At 37.1% G+C, this 14,872-nt stretch overlaps 1 protein-coding gene across 5 annotated transcripts in view; it reads right to left on the bottom strand.

The window, feature by feature from the left end:
* LOC115411281 (disco-interacting protein 2 homolog C-like) overlaps positions 1 to 11,090 on the bottom strand; it is an 84,142-nt gene extending 73,052 nt beyond the window's left edge. For all 5 annotated transcript variants that reach the window (XM_030123351.1, XM_030123354.1, XM_030123353.1 and 2 more), the window contains exon 1: positions 10,663 to 11,090. In XM_030123351.1, the coding sequence (XP_029979211.1) occupies positions 10,663 to 10,741 (79 nt within the window). In that variant the 5' untranslated portion in view covers positions 10,742 to 11,090. The remainder of the gene's footprint in view (positions 1 to 10,662) is intronic.
* Positions 11,091 to 14,872: the final 3,782 nt, after the last annotated feature.

Raw genomic sequence — 14,872 nt, 5'->3', positions numbered from 1 at the left:
AGCCCTTCTGGTGTTTTTTATTAAATGTATCGTTATCTAAGTGATGTAAAATCATAATATTGATTTTCAGCTGGAGGCGGAGCCCTCCTCCACATCAGTTTTACCGTCACATCAAACAAAAAACACCCACAGATGTAGCCTACACTTTTAATTGTGTTCATTGTGGTCGGCAGAGGCTTGGACGGAGACGGACGTCATTTCAGAACGGCTGCGCGACAAATGACTGATGGCTGATCTATTGTGATAATGCACCAACACGCCACACACTGAGCTGTCACTTGTTATCAGGTTTAAAACAGGAAAACACTTCTGCAAATTTAATCTACATTTGCTGACCAACGGGCCTGAGTAAACACAATTATCTGGTGTCGACTAAAATAATAACACAGTTCATTCAAAGTTACAATGTCTTATAAGGTTCATACTTTTTATATGTTTTATGATCAGATATTCAATCATGTTTATTATATCCTCAAACTGTATTTTTTCAAGCTAAGATTGATGTAAGTTTTACAGAATGGGTTTGCCCAATTTCATCAATGTGCACAACACTTTTGTACATGTCACTGTTATTTTTACACATATTTGTTCTTATACTGTCCTAGGGAGGAAAATGGCTCAGATTTGGTGTAATGGCTCATAAACTTTAATAAAGAAAGGTTTGGTGCTTCGGGTGTAAGACCCCAACTCTGGGACTCTGAGACAAAATTACAACTACCGCTAAAAATAACCCAAAATGTACATTTAAATACATGCATGTATACTAAATTGAAGGCTTTATATCCTTGATAAGGGATCTAAGGTTTATCAGATTAAAAGCTGTGAGGTAATGAATGTAAATGGCATGATAGCGACAGCCGTAAAGCATCATAATCATGAATCAGCTTTAAAGTGATAACATCACTATATATTTGTGTGTCTATATGTTTGGTGTGTATTTTTGTAGGTTATGTATGCATTTTTATTTTTTTTTGTGTGTGTAATTAACCTTATTTGCCTTTCTTTTCTTTTATTATCATCATACTATCACTGTGTTATATGGTATCCCATGATACGTTCTTATGTCTTGGGCCCACTAGTATTCTTGCTCTGAGAATCCATTCCAGTAATATTGTATCGACTGAAATACCTCTGTTGGACTTCATTTGTTAAATGGAAATAAAAATGAAATTAAAAATTTGATCGCAAAAAAAGTGACAACATCACTGCTAGTATATTGCAGAAGCTTAACCTTAAGTCAATCATCTTTTCTCTTTTAAAAAAATAAATAAATAACTGAATAAAGAGCTCAAAAATGCCCAGACTAGTATCACTAATTTACTGTGATATAAAACAAAGAAAGCTCTAAACATTACATTTCTGTTGTTGGTTATTAATTTACTTCCCATTACCTCGTTATTTATGCATGAGCCACTACACTACAAACCCCTTACTTTCAGCACAGGATTGCAAGCACTTAAAGTCACATTTCAGCCAGAATATTTCATGTTTCAGTCAAGAGTCCTCCAGCTCACTAGAAACTGTTCTTTAAAATCTCCACAATATCATTACAGTTAATGGTATTCATCCTTTGAGCTTTTTCAACTGAAGGACACAATGTAGGATAATTAATCCCAGATTATTTATGAGCATCCAGGTCACTTTTTGCAGTGTGAGGCACCGCAGACAGAAAAACAAGGCATCGTTGACCTGAGATGCACTGCTGTAGGCACAGATGCTACACTGTTGTATGTACAGAAAACTAGGCCTGCATGGTTAATTAAGAAAATACAGAAAGTCCAATAGTATTTCAACAACCCCTAAGTGTGAAAAAAATGGGGGGAAAGGCAGCACAGTCACCCTCACTTACTCTTTAATAAATATTCAATCCAACAGAGACAAGCTTTGATATGGTGTGAAATATTTAGCAGCAGAGAAAAGTTTCACACCTGAGTAGCACTTTATGGATTAAATATGTATGTGTGGACAATCCCTCATTTTCAATCAGTTTCTCTTTGTTTCTGCCGGTCAGACAGTTTAATATTTAACACCTCTAACACATCTCACACAAACTCTGCTTCAGCTTATTTTTACAGAGACCAAATATCCCCCGAGGACAGCAAACACACAATGCATCAACAGATTTGTTACATGATACTTATTTTAGGGTTTTACCTACAGGAGTACTGTCACACAAGATAAATGGTGTACTGCTGTATATAAAAGTATGCTATATTTAGAATATTTATACCACTTTATTTTGCAGTCACGAGAACTGGAGTCAGTATATTATTCTTTTTAAAGCCACCAGACTCCAGTGACAAAAACAGTAGTTTTACTGGTTGATAAGATAGTTTTATTTATTTATTTATTTAATTTTATTTTTTATTTCGACTATTTAAAAAAAAAAAAAACAAGGGGGAAAAAGTACAAAAAAAAAAAAAAAAAAAATTGAAAAGGAGCAGGAAAAAGTACAACTTATACACTCCTGCCCCCTTACCCCATTTTTTTCTACTGATCACAAAGTCCCATGACAGTTCCTCAAAGTACCTTAACAAATATTACACGTCAAAATAAATTCTAAACAATCCTGCACAAAACACAAAAAAATATTATGCATATTAAAATAAACTCTTAAATAAACTCTCCATTTCATAGCCATATTACAGATATAGATAGACTTCACTTCAAATATATTGTGTGACATTGGTGATCTAAACTAATGTCAACACACAAGTCATATAATACTTAAACCAGCATGCTTGGAAATCACAGCATAACTAAAGACAATGATGGTATTATTATATTATGATAAATACTTAAAGATGCAGTGCTTGATAGTTTTTTAGTCTTACATGGCAAAAATGTTGTAATTCAAGTGGTCTGAGAGAACATGAGACTTCAGTATCTACTCCTTGCCTGTGTTGGTGTAGAAAATCTACCTCATGGTGTTCTGATCTTGTATAATCACAGGTGTTTTCAAACAGAAATGGGGTTAAATTTGTGACTGACTTATGGAAATATCACCGATCAGCTTCTGTCAAATGCCATCTGGACATGACTCTACTGCTCTGCTCTGCTCATCCTTTTTTTTTCATCAAGTCTTGTCATTTGGACAGAGAGGAGAGAGCTGTAGAAAGGTGAGTATTTTCAAAAGCCAGCAATCATCTACCCACTGCATTTAATCATGGTGTCAGTTTCACAGAAGTTGCAAACCGACATTTTCATAGTGTTAGCCTTCATATCCATGTGTGCCATCACTGCTACAATACAAGAAGTAGTGACTGTCATTGGTCAAATGGATAAGAAATATGTTTAAAGTGTGTCAATGCTTTACTAAAAAGAGCAATATTTGACACTAGAACTGAGAAACATACCTAGCTAATTCAGTTGAGTTTTTCTAGTTTTAAATGAGTGTTAATCATAATCATAAAATCAAGCCTCAACAGCATTGTTTTGCTCAACACAAACTGAAAATGTGACCTGTTTGTTGCTGTTGTAATATATTCATTGTGAACATGTTCCTCAAGTTATTGCCTATCAGTAGTACTTTTACTATGTTTTAACAAATAACACACAGTGACACCTTTTCCAGTGTTGTTGCTTTTGCTATTGTTGTTGTTTATCGCATGTATACATATATACAGTTAATAAAAACACTACTACAACTGGAAGGACAGAACTACTTTAAATTGTGAGTCTTCTGCAACACTAAAAAACTATATATATATATATATATATATATATATATATATATACACACACACACACACACACACACACACATACATACATATATATAATTTTATTTTATTTATTTATTTATTTTAATTGTTTTGCCATATTTCAAGCTTTACTTGGCACCAGCATATTGGTAATATATCACTGATGTAAGTACCATGATATATTGCTGTTATAGAGTGACCCATAGTGGATTTTTTAATGATAATGTGGAGCAGGAAAAAGCCAACTGACAGTTGACTGGCAGATATTGCAACTATCAGCCTTAAAAATTTGCTTCAAAATCGCTTTATTTATTATTACTGTTAAGAGTGTACTGAGTGATTTTTGGCTGATACTGATGTTATTTTACATTTCTTTATTTTCTTTTTGTTGTTACTTATCCCCCCTTAATACAGAAATCTTCATTATAAACATAACAACTGTCATATAATGTTGACATGAAAAACCTATCAGTAAAAAATCTAGTTGGGAGCATTGTTTTTCTTATTGCACCAGTTCTCCATTGAGTAATGAAAATATCCTAAATATAATGTACACTTCAACTGATATTGTTTATTTAAGTGGCTAAAATCATAGACTGTATAGGAGAAGTAGACAGAGCCACCATGACTACAGCCATTGTTTTCTGATCTGCCATTCTAGAGTGGAACTGGAGAGGACAAGGGGTGATGGAGAAACATTTCATTAACAGATATATAATTTACAAAAGTACAATCAGGATGCTTATTAGAAGGTCCAGAGATGAGAATTACTCCTGGATAAAAGTGACTGCCTTTAGGTTCAATGTACATCTGTGATGCCTATTTGAAGCCAAATTCTAGTGGCCGCCAGTGGTATTACACTTGAACGTTTCTTGGCTCAAGCATGTTTCACTGATGCCTCTGTCCACAGACTGTTTCTCCTCTGTGCTGATACTCATCTACTGTAGGTAATACACTGACAGACTGCAGATAAGCACCTCATACAACCACACTTGAAAAAATCTGTGCTAACCCTTGAAGGCCTTCTGTGGCTCTTTGTCAAGCTGCAGCCAAACTGAACGTCCTGTTTACATCCATCTGCAGCTTCACGCCATCTGCACACTGCTCACTCACTGTAAGTCACTGCACATTTGAACGCCAACTAAATGCTCCAAAACGCCGGAGAACAGCGCCTTAATGCCTAGAGGTCACAGTAATACGGCGGAGATGATGTGATTTAGGCGACACTAAGCGAGGCAGAGGCAGAGAGGCTTATCTGGCGGAGCTCAGCTGATTGCTGACTTTATCTAATAAACAGGTGGAGCGCCGGCTCGTCTTCCCAAAGACGAAGAATAAAAGTTTCATCCTGCAGCACTACCCATCAAAAGTGACAGGAAATTGTTGCCCGGGTTCATTACTCTGCATTTCAATAACAGTGATGGCTGTGTCCTCAAACACAGTGTTGTCTGAAAGCAGAGGTGTTTGTGGATTGAAAACTTTGTTAATCCTTCTGAGTACTTGTTTTACTTCCCTGCCAGCAGGCGTTTAGCAAAAGAAAGTCGACTTTCTATCCAGCTGAGGGACATTTTAGACATTGAAAGCCACTAATGAACTGATTGTACAAGAGTCGAGTCATTTAAATCATCAGTCACTGTCAGCAGCTGAAGGAAAACAATCATTTTCATCATCGATTAATCATTTTGTCGTCTATCAAAACTCTCAGCTGCAGGATTTCTTCCTAACTTTCAACATCTTCATCAAGTTTTTAAGAAAGGGATGATTTATTGAGTCTCCTCCAGTATATTTACTTCAGGTTTAGTTATGAGTTACTTTGAACAAAATATGACATAAAGCCTTCACATTGAAATAAAATATGAGATTAAATATTAAATCATCAAGCCCTTAGAACCTTCTTTATTCATCATTCTTTTTTTTCACTTTTCAATAAAATATGGTGGATTCCCTCCCACTGTAGATAAACACAACTCATTCTAAGAAAAACAACCGTTCTTATTTTCAGGGTGTTCTTCCTTTATGAAAACACAATTAGCCTATATAAACCATAAATCTTACATACAGAACTATTAAATCTCTTACAAAACACAAGATGTCACAAAACTAAGGTCCTGTTCTCTGAAATATTGTAGGCTATATGATGAAATGTTTTTGTAAAATGTTGAACTTGAGGTGTAGCACCCAAGTTATTTTTAGCACTACTTACACCAAAATGATGTGAAATAAATGTAGAAAACATCAGAAATAACTTAAGCACTTGTTGCAGATCCCTTTTCTTAGCAAGTTTTATTTCTAAGTTTTTTGGTTGAGGTTTATGATCTTCCCTAACTTAATGCTCAGATTTTTTTCATATACAGTATATAGTAATAATACACTGCTGCCCATGAAGTTGCAATAATTTTGTTTTCAGACACATTCCTCTTTTTATTCCTATTTATACACATCAGTAATCACCTTTGACCAGGTGTAATGATTACATATTAAGTCCCAGTTACACTTATCTATCAAGAATAAATCACATTGGTGCAATCATTTCATGAGGAGTGAAATATTTTAGCCCAACTTTATGAGCAGCAGTGTAATTCCAAATGATATCCATCCATCCATCCATCTTCTGAACCACTTAGTCCTTGTGAGGGTTGCGGAGGTGTCATGGCCTATCCTGGCTACCAACAAGTGAACGTAGGGTACACTCTGGATGTGTCGCCAGTTCTCCAAAAACACATAATATTTCATGGATAAATGTACACTTTTCTTGCTAGGTGACCTGCAAACCTCACACCTGTAGTCGAAAATCATCCACAAAATTAAGGAAAATACTAAAATAGTGTAAAATCATGTTAAAATTAATGCAAAAATAAGGTATTCTTTTAGCAGAATTCCTAAATCCAACATTTATCTGTAACCAGAGCATCTAAGCCCCCCAGAAAACAAAAATATATATATATCCCTTAAGGTCAAGTTTTATTAAATGCTGAGTGGTTTCCTGAATATGTTCAGTGTAATGTCATATTAAAACGTTGTATTTTGTGAAATGTTGTGTTCTGTAAAGTTTCCATGTTTTGAACCTTGTGAATACCATACGACTTGAAAAGCTTGAATAGTTAGAAAAGTACTCGGAGAGCGCAGATCTCCACCAAGGCAGATCAGTGCCCCCCCCCCCAATGTTTGTTTGTCTGTCTGTCTGTCAATGTGCAAGATAACTCAAAAAGTTATGGACAGATTTGGATGACAATTTCAGGAAATGTTGATACTGGCACAAAGAACAAATGATTAAATTTTGGTGGTGATCGGGGGTGGGGGCCATGGGGGCCCACTGATCTGCCTTGGAGGAGGTCTGCGCTCTCTTTTCTAGAAAAGCACTCGGAGAGCACAGACCTCCGCCAAGGCAGATCAGTGGGCTCCCGTGCCCCCCCACCCCCACCCCCGATCACCATCAAAATTTAATCATTTGTTCCTTGTGCCAGTATCAACATTTCCTGAAAATTTCAAACAAATCCGTCCATATATTTTTAAGTTATCTTGCAAACGGACAGACAGACAGATAAACAGACAAACCAACGCTGGCAAAAACATAACCTCCTTGGCGGAGGTAATAACACTTCTGCTTTGTAGCGACCACAATAGTGCTGCAATAAGGGATGACATTATTTCTAATTACTTATGTAGTTACTCATCTATAAAAAGTCAGATGTTCACAAAGCCTGAATTGATGTCTTTAAATGTAAGAAACAGAGAGATATTCACTGATTTAAAGCCTCACACTCCAGCAGAACCCCCCCACACTAACAGATAAACACATAAACCAACAACAGACGCACATTCTCACCTTCTGTTTGACTGAGCAGCAGCAACAGACACACACCCCGCAACATGTCTACCACTCTGTAAAGAGGCCTGTCAGGCTTCACCCCACTGTGATCAACCAATAACCTGTCAGTCCTCTAAAAACACCCACACCTGCACGTTGGGAGTATTTCACACTGTCGAGGTTCGGCCGTGACTTTTCCACTTCCTCCTGCCGCTTCCATCATTAATAACATCTGCCAGCAGCAGGTTCTGCTCTGATAAACACTCTCGGCAGGATTAGGAGCTCCAATAGGCCTGCAGCTGCCACAGTTTTACCTCAGTGTGTGTCTCCATGAGTGTGTGTGTCGCTGCAGTGGGGAAAATAAAGGCTTTTATGAATGATGAAGCAGATCAGAAGGAGACAGGACGGTTTGATGTATCGATGTTCAACTGCTTTAGGGGTTTTCAAACACCAGTACTGATGTTTTTGGATTAAAGATGCAGATTCCTGATTCTCTGAAAGCCAAAGAATTCAGATTTTCCTCCATTTCCAGCATCTGCACCATCACTAGTGCTAAAATGTATTCACTAAATCCAGCTGTGTTTTATTTCAGATTATATGTATGTTTTGATATGTTGCTAATCACAGTCTTTACTGCAGCAGTTTTCAACATTTAGAAGACAGTACAGATCTAGGGAGTGCCAGTTTGCTTATTATATTTTGATTTTTTATTATTGTGATGCTTTAACTCAGAGTAGTCTACTCAAAGTGATGAGACACTTTGGGACACTTTTCAAACCCACTAAACCAAACTTATTGATTATAATTGATTATATGGAAAATATCAACTCCAAAACTAAATATGTAATGTACAATCCCTACATTTCTTATGATTTAATGTTAAATTCCAGATTTATTGCTTGATTTCTTTGAGTGTGATGTTACCATAGTATGCATTTCTTTGGTTTAGATGTCCAGTTCACCAGTTATTCAGTTAAAGATAGTTCAGACTGGACAATTAATCAGCTTTTTCCTGCTCCAAACTACTATTATATCAATCTTCATAATCCACTATGAGCTGAACTCTACTCTAATGTGTTGCATATTTACATTTGGTAATGTGTGATATCATTGCTAAATTGCGATGACAGTATGAATTACAACACACAAACAAAGTAATCTCACAGCTGTCATCAAATTGCCAACAATTTATCTGAGGTGAACTGACTTGCTGGGGTTTCGTGTGATTGGCCAAATCTTCACATTGCTAAGTGTGACTGCATGAGGTGTGAATAAAACATTCTCATTAATCACAATACAGGTTTTTGGAGTATGTTCCTATGGCAAAAAAGGTGAAAGTATGATTTATCACTTAATTAGCTTCAACTAAAATAATACATTATATCACTGTAAATGCAAATAGTAACAGTTTGATACGCAGGAATAACAGACAAATATCATCACAGTCAAAACTGAGTATTCACATAGATGAGAAATAAATATTAATATTGTTGTTAGGTATGTTTTGTTTTGATATTTTTGACCCAATGTCATGTTTGCAAGTTTGGTTAAAAAGAGTTTCCTTGTTATATTTTATGCACTCATATCCCATGTTTTCTAGCATGATTACCTAAAAATTTGCGCAAGCATCCTATATAAAAAGAGAAAAAAAATCTAAGATGAGTAACTGTGTCTTGATAGCAAGAGTTTTCAACATTTACATGACAATACAAATGTAGGGACTGCCTTGTTTACATATTATATATACTGATTTATTATTTTGATGCTTAAACTCAAAAGCAGAAACAAACTGATGGGACATTTTATAAACCCATTAATTATACCAAAATTATTGATTATTATTGATTAAAGGGAAAATAATAATGTTATGACCTAACAAAAGGAGAAAAATAATCTAATATGAGTAACTATGTTTTATTTGTCAAGTTCAAAGTTCAATATGTAGATAGATAGGTCCACTTTGTGATATGCCCGTGGATGTGAAATGATACCGGAGTAGAGTTCGGTCATATTGCACAGCCCTGCTCTGATATGATTTATCTGCACATTCCTGCAGGTGAGACAGGTTTCACTGCAGCTTTTGACTGACAAAAGTAAACCACTTATACCATCCAATATCAGATTTTTACTGCAAAGCAAAGCAGAGTATCTGTTCCCTAGTGTTCAGTGACAGAACACCGTTAAACAAATCTGTACTTATCTCACACACACTGGCACAAAGAATATATATATGGACAATAAATGGACATTTCAGGCAACAAGGTGGCTCACATCCTCCATGTATCTAGGCTTCCTCCTTCACAATGTAGGCCTTCCCAAGCCTGTATGAATAAAATATGCCGTCTCCATTATATAAGGCAGAAATGCCCTGTTCCTATCTGAGATGGGTTGTGTTGAAACAACAGCAGGGTGGATTGCTGTGATTGAGATTCAATGGCCCAGAGAGGAAAAGAGAGTGTTTGTTGTATCTGTGTATGGGGGGGGGGGGGGGGGGGGGGTGAAAAATATTCCCAGGCATCCTCCTCATCCTCAGCTGCTCTGCAGGCCCCGAAAACACAGAAGCAGGAGGCTGAGATCACGGGCATCAAAGCCAAACTGGCCCACTGTGATGCTCTGTCACGCAGCGTTGCATCGCAATGCTATTAGTAACACACACACACGCACACACACACACACACACACACACACACACACACACACACATTAGGACATACACAGACACACACAGGTAGGCTCCAGCATCTCAAGGTCAAACAACAGGCTGGATTTCGGACCCAAAACCGCCCAAAGGTTCGGTTTGATTCCCTTTAAAGGCACCGCGGGGGAGACAAAGAGGAGCGGACGGTTCCCGCAGTGTGTTCCCGCTCTGCCCCCATCCTCTGCCGGCTACGCGGAGCTGGCCAGGCCGGTCCCTGGCTGACAAGCATCTGGATGGGAGGTGCGGGAGGGGACGAGGGGAGAGGAGAGGAGGAGGGGGCCGCAGGAATGAATGCTTAGATTCCGTTAGTAGGCAGACGACTCCCGGTGCTGACGGTGATGGTGGTGGTGGCGATGAGATAACGGAATAACGAAGGAAAACAGGAGGAGGAGGAGGAGGAAGAGGAGGAGGGGAAGGAGGCTTGCGCTTTTCGCCCCATTTTATTAATTCCTTACCTTCTGACAGTTCCAGCTCCAGCTCCGCCAGCCGGGCTCGGATCTCCAACGGTATCGGCGACGCCTCTCGGTCCGCCATTCAGCCCGTACCGTAGAAAACACCTCCCCGGTTCAACCGCCGCCGCCGCCGCCGCTGCTGCTCCTACCTCCTCCTTCTCCTCCTCCGCTCCGAAAGGGAGAGCTTCTCCAGCGGCCCCTCCTCGGCGGAGGCGCGTAAAGACTGGGCGTCGAGGGAGAACAAAGAGGATAAATGTGGGTCTGGTTTTAACGGGGGCCCGCCATGGCGCCCGGCTCCTCGAATCGTTGAAGTGCCCGGTTGCTCGGTCGGCTGTCTACGCTGCCGTTGCGGTGGTTGTGGTGGTAGTGATGATGATGATGATGATGATGATGATGAGGCTCGCGCAGCCCCAGAGTCAGCGCCGTTTGCAGCTCCTGCCGCTGGAGTCACGTGACTCTACGGAGGAAAAAAAAAAAAAAGGGGGGGAGGAGGCAGTGCGCGTCATCACCGATAGGGGGCGCAGTGAGCAACCACACCTACAGCACAGATTACACCTGAATCATACAAATCATTTAAATCACATTTTGACCATTTTCCATTTTCTTTTCAGTTTTATTCATTTGTATGATAGTTTTGTTATTTAACGATCCACACTCGATCATTCCTTAGCTTTATTATTTATTGCACATAGTTCTTATTTTTACATTATTTTCCTTTTACTTTATTTCCTTTGGTTGTATATATGTGTAATCATGCTGCTCATACGTGACTTTAAATTGCTCCCTGGGGACCATTAAAGTTTTCTGGAATTAACTAACCTGGAGATGCATTCAACCACAGTGAAATAATAAACATGCGCAGTGTTTGGTAAATGTATTAGACCACCTTTTCCTATTTATCTCAGGGACCATCCAGCATTATCTAGTGCTCTAATGAAAAATCTTTCATTTTCATTGAGCTCTCAATGTTTCACCATTTTGAACAGGAATGAGGAGTTTCAACCTGAATTCATCTTTTTTTTTTTCCCCAAACCTGAGCCAGTTCACTGGGCTTCTCACAGTCACAAAAAAATGATAACTAAGCACAACATTCAACCACTAAAAACAACATTTTCTCTCGGGAATGCAAGTACACAACTGTAATTTGATATCTTAAGAAATAATTATGTGCTTTACAATGTAATAATAATGTGCATCACTATGTACATTTTTGTTCATTTAGGCAAATTTTTCCTATTCATATGGGCATCATTTAGACTGTTATGGCACAATGTTTTGTAACAAAGTCTCTCTTAACAAAGTATACAATTCAAATTTTTATTTTGAGACATAATTTTTTTTCTGCTTTTGTCTTCTCAAAATTATCAAACATTCAATCATTTTAAGGATTTTAACCCTTTAAATGTCAGTTTGATTACTTGAAGTCACTGTTATATTCACGAAAAATACACAAAAAATGTTGCATGGCTAGGGTGTTGTTTTTTTTGTTGTTTTTTTTTTTTTATCTTGAATACATTGAAGATTAGCCAAAATATTGGCTTTACCTGTTGCCTCCTACTGGTACAAGCTGCTCATCACATCTTCATATACATATATATGTGTGTGTGTGTGTGTACACATATACATATATATATATATATATATATGTATATATATAATACAAGGCCAAGATGATTATAAAATATTTACTGAATAACAATACTGCTTCTTACTTTCACCTATCTGTCTGCCAGTTGAGCATCTTAAATAGATCACTCACATATTTTTTATATATTTTTTTAAGTCAAGTTTCTAGATTCTTCTCCCCTCTTTCAATGTTTCAGGTCAGTTTCACAATAGGCCCTTTCCCACCAAAAGGCCCAGGAACTTATTTACCAGGAACCTTTTGGGGTAAAAGAGTTCCTGGTAACTGCGTTTCCACCACACCCAAAAGCTCAGGGTAATTTATTCATTGTATGAGGGAGCAGTAATAGAAACTGTAGTCCAGTTCATGTACATTCACAAACTAACCTCTAGTTCAATAAAATGACAAACTACTTTAAGAGGACGGGTTGGGTTTAACATTTTACTGGTTGTTGAATCACTTAATCCATCTGGAATACATTTTAAATGAAGTTAACCATCATTACATATCCTTAATTTGTATTTAAAAATGGATGTATTTTCAACTTCTCATTCCTTAAACTAAATCACATCTAACTTTCAGTGTGATGGATGGTTCTGTTTCATTTCTGTTGTTTACAGATATAGTCCAGGTTCAATCCTAAAGTCAGACAGATTTACTCAAATGCCTGCATTTACTTCAACTGCATATTACTGATAAAAGTACTTATACTCATATTTTGATGCCTTGTAAATAAACAGACAGTATTAGGTAAGATTTTTTTTTTTTTTATTAAAAATTGAAACAAAACAAAGGTGCCTTGAGATTAAAAGGGAAATAAACACGTGAGAGGTTCAGGCTTTTGGACCAGTGTGTGATCCACCTTGATTAAGACTTCCTGTAGATCTAACAAACAGACTCTAAATGTATCTGTTGCACATAACTATTGAGTAACTGAGCTCATGGAATGCATTTAAATATGAGTTTGACACACTTCTACCTGTAGTATTTCCATTATTTTGCAACTTTAAACTTCTCCTCCCCTATATCCCAGGCAAATGTTGTAATTTTACTCCACTCCATTTGTCTGACAGTTTAATTCCCTTTTGGATACACTTTTTCATCCCCTTCCTGTCCAAAACTACAGGATTAAATGTTCCTTTTTGGGTTGAGTAAGATTCTCTTCTTTCTAAAGATAAATAAACTCTCTACAAATGTCTTGGATTCATTGGAAACTGCATCATCACAAAGACGAAAATAGTCCTGCTTTTCTGAGCCTATGAAAAGTTGACTTTTTGGAAGTATGTGGCTGTGAAAGGACAGGAACACCACAAAAATATGATGATCTAATGGAAAAAGATGCACTGTTGTAGATTAAACCACCAACAGTTTATGGAGTTATTCAGATGACCTCAACCTTTAACATTTACAGCCGGGAAATATGAGATATACATGAATACAGCAGTAAAATTAGTCAAAAACATCACATATAACTGTAAAGCACTGACTCTGAAATGCTTTTGTTGATAATGCTTATATATTTATGTAAGAAGAACCTATATATTTACATTCTGCTACTAGTAATTAGTACACCTTAATCTGCCTCTGCTACACAGACAGCACTCACTTCTTTGACTTTAAACTGATACTGAACATATTTGTGATGTGAAAACATATGACTTTATCCCACCATGGGGAAATTTCCGTTAAACAGCAGTAACATACAACAAGCAAGTACAGAGAAACAATAGGTAGAAATCAAACAAAAATGAAACATAAAGTTAAAAAAAAAAGAAATCTGGTATTTATCTAAAAATTAAAATAAATTTCTAATTACATTTTAAGAATTTAGAGACAGACGAAATCAAACAGGAGAACAATTTTCCATATTATTTCTTCCTTAACTTGTTATGACAGGTTTAGTTGATATCTATGGCTAAATAAAATAATTTCACAAAACAAAGCCCAGTTGCCAAAATATTGTCATATAAAAAAGATGAATTGTAAAAAACATGAGAAACTCTAAATTTGAATGGATTTACGCCATGTATGGTTGGTGATGTGTTGTATTTTACAGATCGCCTGTCATCTCCTCTGCTCTGCTCATTAGCTTTTAATGTAGTCATTCTTTATTCGACATCTGCATGTGGAAATTGAGCCTATACTGAATAATGGGATTAATATCAAAAGGTCAAGCAGCCTTTAATTAAGTCCAGTATGAGTGAACAGGCCTAATGTAGCAGTGACACATAAATGAGCATCAATTGTGCTCCTAATCCTCTGTATTTCATTAGTATTATTCATCCCATTCATTAGGCCTACTGGGAATCAAATCATCTTCATTGTAAACAAGTGGACAGGTCACAGAATGAAGGGGAACTATGAGCCTCAGCTGCCACCTGCTGGTTAAACACAGGAACTACAGCCAAAGGTCTAACCAGATACACACTACACATGTACGCTTTAAGTCTGGAATAAAAACAGAGACAATTATTTCTAGATTGAAAGGCACTTCTTTAATATTTCTTCAATTTTATGTACATCTGTACAGACAAAGTAACATGTGCCACAACCATGTCTGCTTTATTCCTGCAAGACAACTGCTATACA

Source organism: Sphaeramia orbicularis, chromosome 20 (assembly GCF_902148855.1).
Source record: "Sphaeramia orbicularis chromosome 20, fSphaOr1.1, whole genome shotgun sequence".
Taxonomy (NCBI): Eukaryota; Metazoa; Chordata; class Actinopteri; order Kurtiformes; family Apogonidae; genus Sphaeramia; species Sphaeramia orbicularis.
The sequence above is the reverse complement of the archived record's forward strand: the minus strand, read 5'-3'. Positions and strand labels throughout refer to the sequence as shown.